The sequence below is a fragment of the Pollicipes pollicipes genome, unplaced genomic scaffold (genome assembly GCF_011947565.3).
Source record: "Pollicipes pollicipes isolate AB1234 unplaced genomic scaffold, Ppol_2.1 Scaffold_3447;HRSCAF=4054_pilon_pilon_pilon, whole genome shotgun sequence".
Lineage (NCBI taxonomy): Eukaryota > Metazoa > Arthropoda > Thecostraca > Pollicipedomorpha > Pollicipedidae > Pollicipes > Pollicipes pollicipes.
In genome coordinates this window covers 13,303,442-13,320,717 of record NW_023596297.1, presented here as the reverse complement: position 1 = coordinate 13,320,717, position 17,276 = coordinate 13,303,442, and the positions used below count along the sequence as shown (strand labels likewise).

General features: G+C 47.4%; 1 protein-coding gene across 1 annotated transcript; it reads left to right on the top strand.

Annotated features, from left to right (window-relative positions):
- Nucleotides 1–557: 557 nt before the first annotated feature.
- On the top strand, nt 558–14,294 carry LOC119092149 (neuropilin-1). Its single transcript, XM_037215124.1, has 7 exons — nt 558–567; nt 996–1,161; nt 4,836–5,005; nt 7,200–7,345; nt 11,303–11,398; nt 12,059–12,246; nt 14,186–14,294. Exons 1-7 carry the CDS (start codon nt 558–560, stop codon nt 14,292–14,294), a joined length of 885 nt encoding a protein of 294 aa, XP_037071019.1.
- The last annotated feature ends 2,982 nt before the right edge of the window (nt 14,295–17,276 follow it).

Here is a 17,276-nt window from a genome sequence, read left to right as displayed (position 1 = left end):
CAAAACATGTGTAAAGAATAATCTGCTTCTTAAGATTACAATCAGAGAGAGAGAGAGAGAGCGAGAGAGAGAGAGAGACGATGAGAGGAGAGAGAGAGAGAGAGCGAGAGAGAGCGAGAGTAGAGAGAGAGAGAGGCGAGCGATAGAGAGAGAGAGAGAGAGGAGAGAGAGGAGAGAGAGAGAGAGAGAGAGAGATATATATATATATATATATATATATATTCAGGTCTGCAAGAGATAGCTCGGAATGGTCAAGCTCCAGATGACGGGGTCGCTGCAATTTTTTAGAGGCCTCCAGCACATCAGGTTTGAAATCGGGATTCAATCCAACGCTCTGTTGTACGTTCCGGGAGGTGCAAACGGGCAAACCTGCAATGGTCTAAATGTACACAATCAGGTCAATGACCATATCTGACCGTGGTGCTATAAGATGTCCGGAATTCGTGCGCTGTTGCATTGCCAATATTGCTGGCAAGTGTCACGTTGGACCCCACTTTGATCTGACATGTTCTTGTAGAAGCCGTCTCAGCCATTGATCTGATAGGTCCAGGATCGGTATGTCTCCGGGTGCGCTGGATATCATGAGCAATAAAAACCTAGGAATTTAGTGAAGGGAGCGAAGGCGGCTCTGCGGCTATGCCAGCAAGAGTCTACCGGGACTGATCCGCCCCTCTCCGTCAGTTCAGGGCTTTGAGCTTTCAATTCACTGCCAACTCCTTAGCTTGCAAACGAATTTACCGTCTTTTTGTCTGCTCTGCCGGCTGTCGCGTTACAGTTACCGAACTTCACATTAGCCCTCTGCCGACAATCAGTTACATCACATGCAGAGATAACATGGCCAACCTGCCTACCTTCTCACTCCTATTCCCTCACTGGCGGCCGGCCAGCTGGTACTCCACAGACTGCGCTGCGCTAACACCCCCGACCGTCACCCGACACCGGGGTCATCTATGGCCTTCCCGTGCCCTGAAGCCCGCGCCGCGGCCTGCCGACAGAGTGCGGAGGAGAGCTGCATGGCGACGCTGGCCAGCTCACCTCGCCCGGCTACCCGGCTCGGTACGACGCCGACCTGACCTGCACCTGGGTCATCACCGGGCCCAGGAGCATCACCCTGCGCGTCTGGAACTTTTCGCTGGGGATGTCCGACACGGTGGAGGTCTGGTGAGTACATGATACGGCGCCGTGTTTTTATCTGCGGTGCGGTGGAGGGTATGTTTGGTCAGTGGTTGCGATGAAGACCTAACGGGTGCGAGGCGCGACACTGAGCTTGTATCATACGGCATCAACATAGTTGATGTTGGAACATGGCTGATAATCATGGAACATGGTTATGGTGTTTAACTTGCGCTGAACATCACAACCACTCGGGCGATCACGACCAAAACTAGAGGGCGGTGCTCCAGTGGAATACCAATGCGCCGCTCTTTTCGATACGACACAACACAGAACCGTTAACTTACAAATAATGTGCCCTTTTTGAAAATGTCGACTGGCATGGGAAATCAAACCACCACGGTAGCTGACCGCACGGCCGATCAGAATCAATTGCTACCGAAGCTGCCACTCATTCTTAACAATCATGCAGTCAACTGAATGAATTGTGCGGGGTTTTGGATTGAAATGGCCAGTTTGAAGATCATTCGGCGCAGTTCATGGCCCTGCCCTTCTGAAGACCAAAAACCCTGTAGTTACTGAGCTGCCCCCCCCCCCCCCCCCCGTAGATGTACATACCATTTCGTGCAAACTATTTTAAGGCTACTCAGGCATGCATGACGCCGTTGCAATAACATTAAAATCCTGCTTCCCCGCTGGCCATGCGGCGATCAAGCCCAAGAAGAAAATTATTGGGGAGCCGTTCCGATCTGGCGTTCGTGAGCACGATTTCCAGATATGGTGGGGGTCAATTGGCTCTCAATGTTGAACAAGCTGTGCAAGTTTCTATCATGACTGCCTATTGCTCGTTTGGATTAGAGCTCTTTCTGCCAGTAATGACCATTTCAGGACTATGGATGAAGGAGAATGGGTAACGATGGGTCAGGACCACATGCGCCTGAGGTCCAACCACCGGGCCTTAGCCCACGCAGGGGCTCACACCTCTACGGTATGCGCTTGGCGTCCGGTTCGAGTTCCCCCTCCAAGGAGCCTCTAGGCCCACCCATGACTGGCGCATGCAGCCTGCCCCGGACAAGCGGGGAACGGTTAGGATGCATGATAAAGCAAGAAAGATGATGAAGGGCTCAGATGCTAGTCATGAATCACGTTTTGTGCTAGGTCATGTACGAAGTTGGACATAGTCGCCAGTCATTATGGAACTAAGACTAAAAAAGAATAGCGCCATAACCGAGTATGTGAATACGAACAAACATCTTAAATTTGCGGATAAATATACAAGAACACCACGAGAAAATATCAGAGCGCAAGCAAACAACACAAGACAAAACTCTTTAGCACTGCAAACATTTTCAGCACCGCCACGGTCATCACTGGGGAGATTCAAATATTACAAATAAGTGCTAAGGTGGCAATTTTTCACGACTCGTTTGGTAGCACCTCAACACCGTGCAGATGTTCCATGGCACAATAAAGAATTACGTATTGAGGAGCATGCTTTGTAAAAATATATTTGTTGTCTAGAGCATTCCCTTCCGCTTAAAAGCATACCAATATTTATAAGTTAGCTCAGTTGATCACATCTGGTGCTTGCTTCAATATCTTCAAATGTGGAACATGCTCTATGGGACTTGAATTGCCGTTCTTCTCTACGGCGTGTCGATTAGAACAGAAGTGAGTTGGGCAGATGCAAGGCTTTTCTTAAAAACGGATGTTTTGCCAAAACATCCGTTTTGCAGGAAGCATCATGTTAATAATGAAAGATCATGTTAATTTTGGGCGAGCATATTTTTTCATTTACAAAGGGGGCGGCTACACCTGGCCATCTCAGCATTTCTGAACGGGAATATTGTTCCCGTTCCAAAAATGTTCCATATTTGAATATATTAAAAAAAAAACATCAGATTTGATGAAATAAGCTTGCTCCGAATTGTTGATAACTATTGATATTGATAAATATTCGAATTTTCGAAGCTGAAGGGTTGCAGTCGCACCTTTCTCTAATACACTGAAAGGAGAATTCTGTGCACAATTTACCGTTATATGCTTTGGTCATGTGTGGTGTATTTATGACCATATTTACAAGAAAAGAGCATTCACAAGATGTGCGGCTATTTCACATTCGTTTACACGCAGGTTTTCCACACAAAATAATGAAATCGATAAAACAAATGCATTTCAGTTAAAGTCGAACAAAACATGACATTCCTGCACACATTATTTAAGAACGTGGTTAACAACCTTTCCCCAAGTACGCCTAGCCAGACGCCCTCCTGCTGAAAAACATTTTCCCCGCTCGTTAAAAACAAGCAAAAAAACTGACGGGATTGACCCATTTGAAGAATCCAGAAGCCGCCAAAAGATACAGTTCTGCCCATATTTTGAGTTCATTGCAGTGAAGGAACCATACGTTAGATAATTGCGTAGAACAAGCCGACGGCGCTTTTTATTGTGTAATGGTTCAGTGGACATTTTCTAAGCCTATAGCAGCCAGGGGCTGCTCCGGCTTTTTCTGGATTGTACAAAGCTTTGTGAACGTAGGTGAAAGTGAACATAGCTTGTAGATTGAAAAAGCTCATACATTTGCATTGATATGACCAACCCATGCTCCTTCGGAAATGTTCGACCTTTGTTCAGAATCGAGAAGTGGAAAATGTCATATCAGTTTCGATTTTGTGCATTTGCAAATCTTGAAACAAATCCCCGACGCCCGGCGCTGCAGTCTCTGTAGGCCGCGCGGCATTAGACCGTGGTAAACACGAGATGGTCAATGGGCAAACGAACATGATAACGTTTTTGAAATAAGTATATTGCACGCTTAAAAGGTAATCCAGGCGCATGTTTCATATGTGCATTTTTAGATTTACAAGAGGAACAGATTAATGTAACGGAACGAATTAGCACTGCACAGCGACATTTGGAAACGTGCTGACGAACGACAGATATGAACAGCTCAAAAATTACATTTTGCTTGACCTTAAACGCCGCATGGCCAGTGGAATGGCAGGATTTGAATAACGTTGTCATGGCGCCCTGGATGTCTGGGTGGCCTTGAAATAGTCGCAGGAAATGGTCTGCAGATCTTTGAGAGCATGTAGCTTCGAAATTAGAGCGTTAAAGGCCTTAAAAAGGCACGCTATGAACTGCGCCGAGTGTTCTTCAAAACGGTTGTTTCAGCTTGAAACCCCACACAAAAGTGGAACACTCCCACGATAATTGGTGTCCATTTTTAACGTTTTCATGACTGTTTGATGAAAAAATCAATTTGTTTTTAGTTTGAAACTGGAAAAGTCAGTTCATGCTTCACAAAGAAATCTGCATAACCATAACCTTATTAAATTTGAAAACGCTGCCGTTCCCGAGCCCGAACGAAATAAATCGACGCGACATTAGCACCGTGATGCTGTCGTGTAACGGGGAAGTACCACCAACGGTCAGCTGCATGACCGCCAAGCGCCGCCACCTATCGATGATTGGATGTGATGTCCTGCGCGTTACGACGCAACGGGGCTGATACAGTTTAACAAGTTGCACGACCATTACAAACATACGCTGGTTAATTATTGGTGTCCTTTCTGACAGGTGTTTAATGTGAAGCACGCCCTCGAAGGACGAACATTTTCGGCGCGTGCTCTAGGTTTCGCTGTCCCAATGAGTAAGAAAACCAGACGCTCGAAGACCACGGTGGCTGCGACTCTGATCAGAGCTAACCGACGCTGCTACAGGGATGGCGGCTCCGACCAATCACCGTCGCTAGGGAACTTCAAGTTCTGGTCCATACCGACGCTGATTGGTCCGTCCAGTGGACACCAGCTGACCGTTCGCTTCGTCTCGGGTGCATATAGCTTTGCCGGCAATGGCTTCGACTTCACCTGGGCTGAGACAAGGACCTACGGTGAGCCCAGATGCAGCAGCAAAAATGGTCCATGCAGCTACAGAGTATGTGACGATAGCGTCGCTGAGAACGTAAAGATAGTTATATTGTTATTCGTGGCGTGAAGTGATGATACCATGCATCGTAGTTTTATACAGATCACCTTGTTAGTTCAGAAACGGCGTACTCTGTACATTAGTTACAGAACACCATATACTCGGATTGAAGTTTTAATAGTTTCATAATTAAGGTAACCGATTCGGTCCGAGGCTCTTCAATGAGTGGATTGCTGGGATCAGAGCCCACACTAAGCATTGCTTGTTGCGGGAGCCCCGATCCCATCACCTGATCATGACATTCCAGGTCCACAGCAAAATGTAGTGGCGAAAGTTTAGGGTGGCGCAGTGCTCAGCACGGTCCGTTCTGTTCTTCGACGCCACCTGGCCTAAGCGCGGTCGCTGCCACCGGCTGCGTGCCATCCCAGGCAAGGTCAAATAGCGGGCACCTTAAGCGCCTGGAACCAAACCCGCCACGAGTGAGTGGATCGGATGACAGGGTCTTTAACCAACTGAGACATTTGGACGGACGAAATTTAAGCTTGTGAATCTTTACTCGATGACTTTGTTGCTAGTGCCTTCGCCATTCATAGCTCCGGCTGCTTGGAAAAGCTGAATTCACTATGTCCAATTGTATTTGCCACAATGACTTAAATTCTTGAATGTTCCTCATGCCCAAAGATTGGGATAATACACGACAACGTTTCCAATGACTTCCACATCAATCCCTCTGTAATCTGAAATGAAATTGTATGGTGGTCTTATGTCGTAGAGGCGTTGGGCGAATCTTGTGCCTCTCCGAGCAATGGCCAACGAGTTATAGCCTAGGGAATTTGCTGTAGCCCACGTTGCAGGAATATATTTTGTGGCCACTTTTTCCAGCCACATGATCCAAATCGGTCAAACTTATACGATAACATCGATTAACTGACCGTGATGCAACTTTCACATTTCAACTATTAAGCTCTTATTTTTGACCTCGTGACCTTGTGTTCTCCTCTTACATGACTTACCTTCACATGAGCAAATCAAAAGTTGTGATTTTAACCCAAGCCCAGTAAGTTTTGTCTGTTTACACGATTGGGATGCTTACGCCTTTAATACGTGCCCTTTTAAGCTTCTAAACAGCAGGTGTAAATGACGCTGGAAATGGCACATCCGTACACCTTTGGAACAGAAAAAGATTTTGAGGTGCAGTAAAGGACATTCCATTGGATTCTGAGCGCGCATCTGAGCGAGCGATTCTGAGCGCGCATTTTGCCGCAATGTTTGTGATGCTAGGTCAAAGTTTTGGTCAAATTAGAGATCAAATGGATATAATTGGATGATATTTGCAATTTGCTCCCGTGATTACATTTACGTTATATATATATATATATATATATATATATATATATATATATATATTAAATATATATATATATATTATTTTATTATATTATATATATTATAATTATATATATATATTATATTATATTAATTATATATATATATATATATAAATAAAATTAAATTAACTAATCGCGTATTGCGCATTTGACCATCGACTTTATAGTGCATTGTACAAAACGATATGTCACAATGGCGCGCGTGCTGCTGAACCGTCCTATACCGGAACTTTTCTTTTATAATTCGGAGAAATCCTGTTTTAATGGATGAATAAGTTTACGCACAGTGGTGCAAGTAACTGTGACACAAAGGAAACGGGATGATCCAGCGTCAGAGACCGGCGATGACCGAGTTTTTACAGCGTGATCGGACATACACACAACTGATATGCTTCTGATGAGTCTGACAATTCCTAAAACACACTTTCCATCGGTCAGAAGCTGTTCGACAGGACATTTTTGGTTGATGGAACCGAGGCCGCATTGATGAAGCCGTTGGCTTCATATTTAGCTGCATCGCCTCGCGTAAAATTAGTGCCGTTATATAATGACTGAAACCAAAGCTCTGCGATGCCAAGTCCTGGGATAAGACTAGCAGTACGCGCCGTGGTGGCACAGCGTTTTGTAGATCAGGCGACGTTCGCGCATTTCATATTTCAGGAAAAAACTTGAGGTGTTAAAAATTTGACTTTGTGGTCATTTTTGCCGGCATATGAAGATGAATCGCTGGAAACGTGGCTGGCATAGCTCGGCAATTTTGGTCTTCTCCAGAACTGGCTTCTTGGAAACGGAGGAAGGATCAAGGCAAGCAGGAACTCCACGGCTTCAGAGTCAGCTGCGTGCGAAGTGCACGCTATCCCGCTGATATGCTTATCGGCATCCAGGACTTCTCGCAGGTTGAAAATCATGTCTTTTCTGTGAGTACGAATATGTGTGCAAGATAAAAAAGATGTAGGAATGCAGCAAATACCAATGCAGAATACAATAGCATTATTGCCATGATTATGCAATTGTGATTCCTCGCAGATCCCAATTCGGGGGAACGCATGCTGCTGCATGTTTTGGTGGTGATGGCGTCCACTGCCAATTATGTTAATAATAGCATCGAAAATGACGTAAGACATAATCGTGTAATTTTCTGTGCAGTGCAGAATTGGCGTCAGGAATTGATTAAGAGCGGATTTCATGCATTCGTATGATTTTCAAAGTCATTCTTAAGTCGGAAGGCAGTGCCTCCACTTGCCATTCTGTGTGTGTTTTGTTAGCAAATGCTTCCCTACACATATTAAAAATCCCAGAAACATCGGATAGCTTCCTATGTTTTTGACCTTTGACTATCCCGAATCCAGAAATACTAGGGACACGTTTATGGTAACAAGACACGTGCAGAGGATGCCTCATTAGCTGCTCAAAATTTAGGCGCGGTTGCACGACATGCTGAGGAGGAACCCTCAGAAAACCTTAACGAGCACCCCCATCAGGGCGAGGTTCACTAAGAAGATGTGAGAGATACAGAAAGCAATACACAACAACTAGTTGCGCAAAAACCATGCCAATCATCTGAGCAGAAATGTACATTTTGAGTGTTACAGCCACAACACCGTGCCCTGTGCCACAGTTCAAACCATATGTCCTTTAAGATCAGATCCGTGCTTAGTTCCTTGTATTCAAAATCTCAGTTAGCTGTTTGGTATATGCTTTCCTGTTGAAATGTAAATTTCATGCCTAGTCAGTTTCTGAATGGCCATATGAATATGATTGTGCCTGGCTTAAGATTGCGCTACATAAGTTTTCCCGCGTCAAACGTTGCCAATATTTGATTGCTTATTCTACTGGCCGTTCAGGTAAAGGTGGAATATATTGTTCCTACAGCTGTATTGTTTTACCAGAGCTGATATGGCCTGAGCTCAAATGATGCTTAGCGAGATGTTGAATTTGAAATTCAACGACAATTTCTTTGGACATAATCTTTAGACAGCTCTGGCCAGTTCATTAATAACCACAGATTAATGAGAATTTGAAAGTGGATTACATTCAAAATTAGATCCAAACTGACATGTCAACCATATCTATAATTTGTATCCACTTCAGGTCCGATGGGCTTAGCCGTGTTGCTGAACATTCCAAAATAAACATAAAAATATTGCGTCTGAGCTCATCTGTCTTGCACCAGTGTGTTGGTTTGAAGTGATGGTGTTACCTAACATACGGGTTTTCTCTACAAGCACCACATTTAAAATGTAGTTGTCAGTAAAATGCTTGTAACACTCACATAAGTTATAAAGTGCAGCCGCAAGGAACATACAATATACATAAGAGCATTTCAGTGGCCTTTTCGTCGCTCCATCGAGACAAGGTGAGCAAACAAATGTATTTATGTTTTGGTCACAAGCCTTTGCCGAGACAGTGCACGAATAAGATGCCGGCAACTCCCATCTGATTTTTCAAACTTTGGTTTAGACAAGTCCAATGTTAGCGGGTTACCAGCTCTGGGGAGACCATACAGGCAGTAATTGTCAGGCATGACTCACATCAGGGCATAAATCACATCAGGGCATTAATCACACTCACAGAAGCGGCCGTAACGAGCGCTCCGCGGTAAAGTCTAGTCACTAACTGCTTATACAAATGTATGATAAATAAGTCAACGACCAGATCCTTACGTGCAAGGTTCACCATGATGATTTGCCCAGCTTTTCGACATTTTTGCTCAACTTTCCTGGTTGACATCTGGTGGTCTGACGAGGCACACTTCTACCTTCACGGAGAAGTCAACGGCTTAAAATACAGATTTGTCAAGTGAAAACCCACCAGAAGAGGTTCTGCAGGTTACCTTACACTCACTTAACTGTAGATCGTGCCGTGTCACAAGGGAATAACACACAGCCTTTGTCTTCGAAGATTGCGCCGAAGGAACTACGGTGATAAACTTTTATCATTCCCTTATCTTGCTACAACGCTCCCAGCGGCTTGCAATGCCAAGTGTGTCGACATTATCAGCTCTTAGCAGTTCCACCAAAATGACGCAACGGTACGCGCTCCGCGAGCGGCGCTGGCCTGGCTCCCAGAGCAGGTGGGAGGTCGCCTGGCATACCGGCTTGCCACCGCTAAATGGCCTGCGCATTGGTCCGATACGCCCCCCTCCCCCTCCCCCCAAACTGAATTTGCATCTGCGGGGGTACCTCGAGAGGGTCACGCACGTAAAAAACCGCGGGCAATTAGACCGGCTTAAGCGGACGATCAATATTGTGGTAGGCGGGATATCATCGTACACACGCGCTCGCGTGGCCAGCCAGTCGGAGGGGCGTGTCACAATGTATGTTGTATCGACATGAGGAAACTGAAGTCACACACCGCGGGCATGCCGGTCAGCGTATCCTGATACCACCACTACGACTAATCGAGCTGTGCTGTAATCTGAAGATTATTGTCTGATATTAACATTTGGGTGCCTGACAACGGCAGCCGTGTTTTCATCATTCCAGGATAGTAGGGGTGTCTTTTATGGATACTATGAAGCAATCGACCACACCATGATCTTGCAATATCCCGCTAAACTTCAACATAACAGAAACACTGCTAGAATTTCAATTTTCCAGCCATTGGGGTTTCCCTAAGATGCTGTCAGTCGTTGCAGCTGCTAGAGTTGCAAGTTTTCTTTTAATTTTTGAATTTTTTGTCCGACAGGGATGTAGTGAATGGGGGAGCCAGAATAGGCTGACAACCATTACTTTTGAAAAACGGCGTTAACCCTTTCAAGATAGCGCCAATGTTGAGTATGCATTTGTTGAAAACAAATAGCAAAAAATAGATCTCGGCTCCCAAACTGGGAGAACTTCCAGTATCTCAGCTGTATGATGTCAACAAACCGTGAATTGAGATCATTATATCATACCTGATACTGAATTCAATATCTTCAAATGTGGAGCATTCCCTTTAAAGCGTGTGGTCGCGTGAGCGCCAAATCAGTGAGTCCATACCTAACGGGTCCATGATTGTATGTCAGTAAATTTGTACACGTTACGCTCTAAACTTGTATATATTTTTGCATGTTATGAACAATCGTAGGAGTTATGGACAAAACAAATGTGGTAGATACTTAGCACCCAGTGTAAATGCAGAATTTGCACAAAGCATACTGACTTCATATCCATGTAAGTGCAATAAGTATTAAATATGCGAAAACAGTGCCGCTATGTTTTGGATGGCAATCTTTCGTCGGGTGATTACTGCTAGTTGGTCGTAAGTCACGTGATGAGCGATTGTGTTACGAAGTACAGTGACATCATTTTGGCATATTTACCATTTTTGTGTTTACATAAGTCTGGAGACAAGATATTTGTACCTGATTAAGTACGAATCAGCCCAAGGAAGGGTTATAGCTTATAGGAGAAATACAAGCAGAACTCCTCAGCCTAAATGAAAACCGCCTTTGATACATGAGTGACTTACAAATAGTTTGAAAGCCAATCCGGTTAGGTAATTTTACTAACAAGCATATTTATATCTCAAGTATAGGATAAGATTTGTGACGTAAACGACATTCGAATTGTCATGACAGTATAGCAATGACAACTTGTCGCCTTAATTTTGGGCTGGGAGGGCGTTAGGATGCAATGCAGCACAGCCAACACCAGAAGCATCGTAAAAATATGCTGTCACAATGCGGTCTCATGCTTATTGCACCAAAATAGTTCTCGTACAGCCCTCGTACTTTGCAGCCTCACGCGCCAGCGTCTCGTTCGGTATCTGACAGATTGCACGTGCAGGCGCGCAATACTCTGGCGGCATAGCTACAGCGATGGACCCGAACTGAATGTGCCATACCTGCCGACTGTCGCCGAGCTGGCGCTGAAGTGTGGCCCGTGTCGCAGGGGCTTGACAGCCTGAAGTGTGGGCGGATGGAGCAGTATCCGCAGCTGCAGCTGACGCTCACCGACCGCATCAGTGTCCCCACGTCTTCGAACTCGGTGAGAACTCTACGCCCCCACAGACAAAAGGCTAGCCGCTGCACTCTCACCGGTGTGGAAACATGCCCATGCAGGAACACGCCACCGCGCATGCGGCCAGCGCCAACGTCCGTGTCCATGCTGCATTCGGTCCAGCCTTGCTTTGGCGGCCTGTTGGCTTAAAATAGCAGCCTCTCAGCTCGTGTAGCGACGTCAGTGGTGGTATGATCCGGCCTTATCAATCGGGGACGTGCTGTTCGTGTGAGACACCCTACCGCGTTAAAAACGGTCGTATTGACTCGCCGGTTTGATGTCATACACGCTGCTTATGCAGCTGTAAGTCAGCAAATGGGCGCAAAACTGCCTGATTGCACAGGGTCGATCGACTGTGTACTTAACTCCGCCTCCCCCTCAAAGCAGAGCTGGTAGCCAGATAATGGCTCGACCGTCCACTGCGTCCGGACGCGCCCCCCGGACACACCGTCCGGACACACCGTCCGGACGCACCGTCCGGACGCGCCCCTCGGACACAGCGTCCGGTGTCTCGCTCATCACTGTCTGCCATCATTATGAAGAATATCAGGCCTGATCAGACAATCATTGCTGGCCACCAGCGTGCTTGCTAGCACAAGGCCTCTGTCCTAGTCTGACCACTCACCCCTGACGCGACCTTGCTGCCAGGCGGAGAACCTGTGTCCGGTCGGAGAGGTGGTGGTGGAGCTGTACAGCTCGTTCAGCGCCTTCAGTGATCTCACCAAGTTTCGCTGTGCCACGGTTCAGGGCGGGCCGTTTGTGGACGAGGACCACTGTCGCTATGTCACGATCGACAACAAGTTCTCCTTCTCCACCAACAGGAGTGCCTCATCCAGGTGAGAGCTCGTATAGCGCGCGAGCTGTGGACGGGTCGGCGCGGCTTGGGGATAGATGCAAGCTGGCGACTCTGTTCTGCATGACGCTGAGTACGGGTGACGTCTGCATTGCACGGGATTGCCACAGGCGAGGTCAGCATGGTGTGCTGGGGAGGCAGCATTACCACAGGGCATTGTCAACGGCAGGATGCAGGATCAGATGTCAAATTGATCTTCCCCAGCGCCCTCGCCGATTCGAGCAGGGCGAGACAGATTTTCTTCATCAAGCAGGCTTATCTCACTCCGCAAAAGAAGTCCAGTACTTAACGTGATGACGCATGGATCGCTCGATAATTTGCTGGCACCGTTCCCCTTGCTCGCCCGGCTCGCACTGCTTCAGCACGGAGATGCAGTTTGGTGGGTATCGGCGGTGCTGCGCCCATCCTTCTCCCACCAGCTTCCACGCAGATGGCAACACCCGGGTGGTACGGGTCTAGTCAACTAAATGCGGAGGGAACCACTCCCTACCACGGCATTGGTGGTAGTCAGGCATTGACGAGCATCTAAAATTATGCGGGTCCTCAAAAGAACACTAACCCGAATAGCCGTCTTCAGACGCTCATGTGCCGACAAACAAAGCGAACCCATATGACACGTTTATTGTGTTCAGAGCAAGGAAAATTCGCAAAACTACGCTATCACGGCACGCGGAACAGTGCTTCAATATGTTGCGCACCATCACCAAGCCAGAACGGAAATTTCGACGACAGAAGTGGGTTTTCTCGTGATAAATGTTGTTACTTACGTACTTACTTACGAGCTGCCTTTGCAGCCGGGCATATGTCAGAAGTTTTAACCGTTCCAAAACGCCCTTGCGCAGCTGCGACAACATATACAACACATCGCGTTCCTTACAGGGGCGGCGCCAGGCAGCTGCGACAGGTTAGGCAAACTGCTGCGGGGAAAAAAGACTGAGACCATGATGCATAGTCTTCCCATCTTTCTGGCATCCGGTTTCGAAGAGGAGACCTTGTTTTAGCAACACTAAAGCGAGGTCTAAAATAAGGAACACACTAAAACAAGGAACGCGGCAAATATACTGCCCGCGCGAGCGGTTGTCGGAAATCACGATCAGTCGATCACGTGCGGTAGTGATGTCACTAACATTTACGGAGCTCAAAACATCATCAATATTTCCTTGAAATGTACACAACCACATGCTTACCAATAAACTCAAGATTAAGCGCCTGTATAAATATGATTGTGCTACGATGCATGGTTTCGTGAATGTTGACCTGTGAAACTGAAATAGTAACCCTGTGCCAGCTGCCTGCTCCCCTGGGTGGGGGTTTTAGAGGCCTTCTCCTGCCTTAGACCCGTCCGTTGCCGCACAGTCGACAGGGTAAGCTTGCACCTCACCCAATTTCTTCCCCGCCGATCACAAGCCACAAACCAGTGGCCGCAGATCCTTCCTGCTATGAGAAGACGCTGTTTTTAATTACTTTAAATAAGGGACCACTGAATTTTGAATTTGGTTCGGACCCGGTACTCATACCGAGGACCGAGGTCTCAGGGAGCGGTTCCTGTTAACTGGTGCTGAAAACACCTTGGATGAACTCTGGTTCAGACCCGGTACTCAGAGCCAGGACCGAGGTCTCAGGGAGCGGTTCCTCTCGACTGGTGCTGTTGACGCGCTGTTCGCTGATGAGCGCTGATTGACGCGACTGTTGGCCTGGTGCTGTTGACGCGCTAATCGCTGATTGACGCGGCTTTTGACCTGGTGCTATTGACGCGCTGTTCACTGATGAGCGCTGATTGGCGCGACTGTTTGCCTAGTGCTGTTGGTGCACTGTTCACTGATGGGCGCCGATTGACGCGACTGTTGGCCTGGTGCTGTTGACGCGCTGTTCGCTGATGAGCGCTGATTGACGCGGGCGACTGCTGTTCCGTCCGTCTGCAGGTGGCCAGTGGAGTGCAAGGACGACGAAGTCGTAACGGGCATCTCTTACATGGCCGGCCACGTCCCTCCGTTCGAGGCGATCCGGTGCTGTGTGCTGACGATGGGTTAGCGGCCGCGCTCGTGCGGCTCCCCGCTCGCCCCCCCCCCCCCCCCCCTCCCTCCTTACCCCCACCCCCACTCGCCGCGCGAGGGCAGCCGGGCGGCGCCGCTGCCGGACACCACGTCGCAGGAAGCCCGGGCGTGAAGTGGAAATGTGGAGGAAGTTGTAGAACTCCGGATCGGCGTTCTGCCGAGATACGCATTGCACAAGCATGTTGCACACGCCGCTGACTGTGCGCGTCGTTGTTTACTAAAAGTTAAGGTGGACCCAGGGGCGTATGTTCGCAAAATGAGTTGGGGGGCTGAACGGTGAAAAATAAACCAGCCTGCCCCGAAATATTCCACCAAACAGGATTTCTCGCCAGCTTTTACCCACTTCTTTCCAAAGTTGACGGCCAGAAGCCTAAGTTGGACGGGAGAGCTGAAGCCCGTGAACTGAATAGGCAACTACACCCCTGGGTGGTGCCGTGGGTTGCCTATCGCCCCCCCCATGGCCGATGGGATACCCTGTGTGATGCGCTGCTCGTTCTCCACCGTGACACCATAGCTCAGTTAAAACTGTCGTAATCACAGCTGAATTTTGGAATTGTGGCCATCAACAGTATGTGTTGGTGTCCTTGCTATAATCGCCAGGAGAAAATATGACGCTAATGGCGCACCAGAGCACCTCTTAATAGTATTATTAATTACCGTCTCATGAACACTGCAGCCGCACCACGGTAACCAGGTGACTTCAAACCTCAAAAATTTGAGAGGGAGAGAGAGAGAGAGGGCTCACGAACGCCAGATACAAATGCCACGAACATTATATTTTTATTGACCTTGACGTATTCGCCGCATGACGTATAGAATGGCAGGATTGAAATGACGTTATAATGACCTCATGGATGCCAAGGTGACTTTGAAATACTCTCCCTGATACACCCTTCCCGATTTTCGCGGGCATGTAGTCCAGAAACCAGGCGGGTTTAAGTCTTAAGAAGGGCAGGATTGTGAACAGCACCGAAGGGTCCTCATGATAGTTTTTCAGTCCAAAACCCTATACAAATGTGTAAGGCTCCCTTCAAGGTTGAATTTTTCCATACGTCGCGATAGCGTCAGTGACAAGCTTTTACAGGTGGCAGCCTAGCCCCCTGGTCCTCTATCATTCAACTCATGCGCCTATACCGACCGGTGTGTGATATACGGGCCTGCACGTTGGTGTTCATACGCGCATATGCTTCTGCTCAGGCCTCTTCGCAAAATATGGCACGCCGTGCTCAACAGTACGTATATGGGCGGATGTGACTGGTATTTGCACTGGCTCAGTCTGGTTGTGCGCCTCAACAAAGCACGTTTACACGTCACTCAGGTCCCCGTATAATTCAACGTAATTGGGTGCCACAGGGTGGAGCTATCAGCACAGTCAAAGGCACCACCTTGCCAGAACGGGGTTTGAAATGTGTGTTCAACGTCGCCTTATACGCTCAATGTGTTGACTTTCCTCGTTCCCGCCGCAATAAAAGCATATTGAGTACCGATTCACGTGTTTTCTTTCTCAGCGCGTGATTTTATATTGTGGGAACTAGCGCGTGTGAACATCGGCCGCCCCTCCCGCACAGCACCTGCAGATTAGAGCTGTGCTGACTTAACACTAAGAGGCAAACGCGGACAACGCTGGGCCGGCATGCCAAGGCCATTTGGGGGTCAAATTTGACGAACAAATAAAAAAGTTATCGTCTCACATGGTAGGCTTACTTTGTACAAAACAAAGGGAACATGCATACGTCGTCACGAACTCGGCGTGAAATTTGTGCGTCACGCCACAGCACACATTCGGCGTATTGGCTTTCCGATATTGCACCACGGTACACAAATATTGATGGGGGTGCCCGCATTTCATTTCCCACAGCCATAATCTTATAACCGTGTTACACCATGAAATTCAAAGCTCAAACCTTTCGCGTTGCAAGATTTGTTGATCAATAGACAGCCCCGGTTAATGTCAGGCAGGCTGCTCATTTCTATGTTAAATTGGACGACTGAAGATGCCAAATTGATCAGGCAAAATATTCGTTTTGCTTTATTTCCATTGGAGGGAGCGTTTTTGGTCCATGTGGAAAGTTTCAGACCCTGACGGACGGGAGCCATTTTCACCGGATCATTGGCGATAGAGTCGTTAGACACCCATAGCCATTAGGGCCTAACTCGAGCAAGCCAGAGTAAGAAAAGCGGATGCAACAAAAAAATCCAGTAATGTCCATTCTGACCGCCTGTGGTCAATCAGACACCTTCTATGTCAGGTTGAACTTGGTTAATGGGGTTACGAAGCCACAAAATACACTTTTTCAGTAATATATACATATATATATATATATATATATATATATATATATATATATGTGTGTGTGTGTGTGTGTGTGTGTGTGTGTGCGTGTGTGTGTGTGTATGTATGTATGTAATACGCATGAAAACCGAAACGACCGAAGGACCGAAATCGAAAGCAAAAAAACGACACCGAACGACCGAAAGCTGGAACACTACGTAGCTCCATTCAGGGTCCCAGGAGAGCAAATCAACTGATAACTGACTGTCTCAAACCCACCTGCGGCCAGCCACATCCAAGGGACAAAGGCAAGCGCCGCCACGCACGCACAGCTTCCGTCCACCGTTGCGCTCTACGAGGGACCGAAGTCGTCAGTATGACCTTAGTCACGCTGACTTGTTGGGAATACTGAGAAAATCTCACGCAGCCATTATCACGGAAGAATGTTTCCAATAGAAAGTGTCAAAATTCGCTAGTTTTAAATATTGGTAATTGGTGCCGCTGCTGCCACACTTCCATGCAGACTAGTGCTCGGCGCGTGACTTATTTCGCATAGGCCAAATTTTGTTGCCAACCATTTGCGGACAAATTAGTCAAGAATGTGAAACGCTAGTCCGGTTTGTAAAGGATGCAAGCGTAATGCATTCCTTGGATGTACCTGTTATCTTAATATATTCTACATAAGCG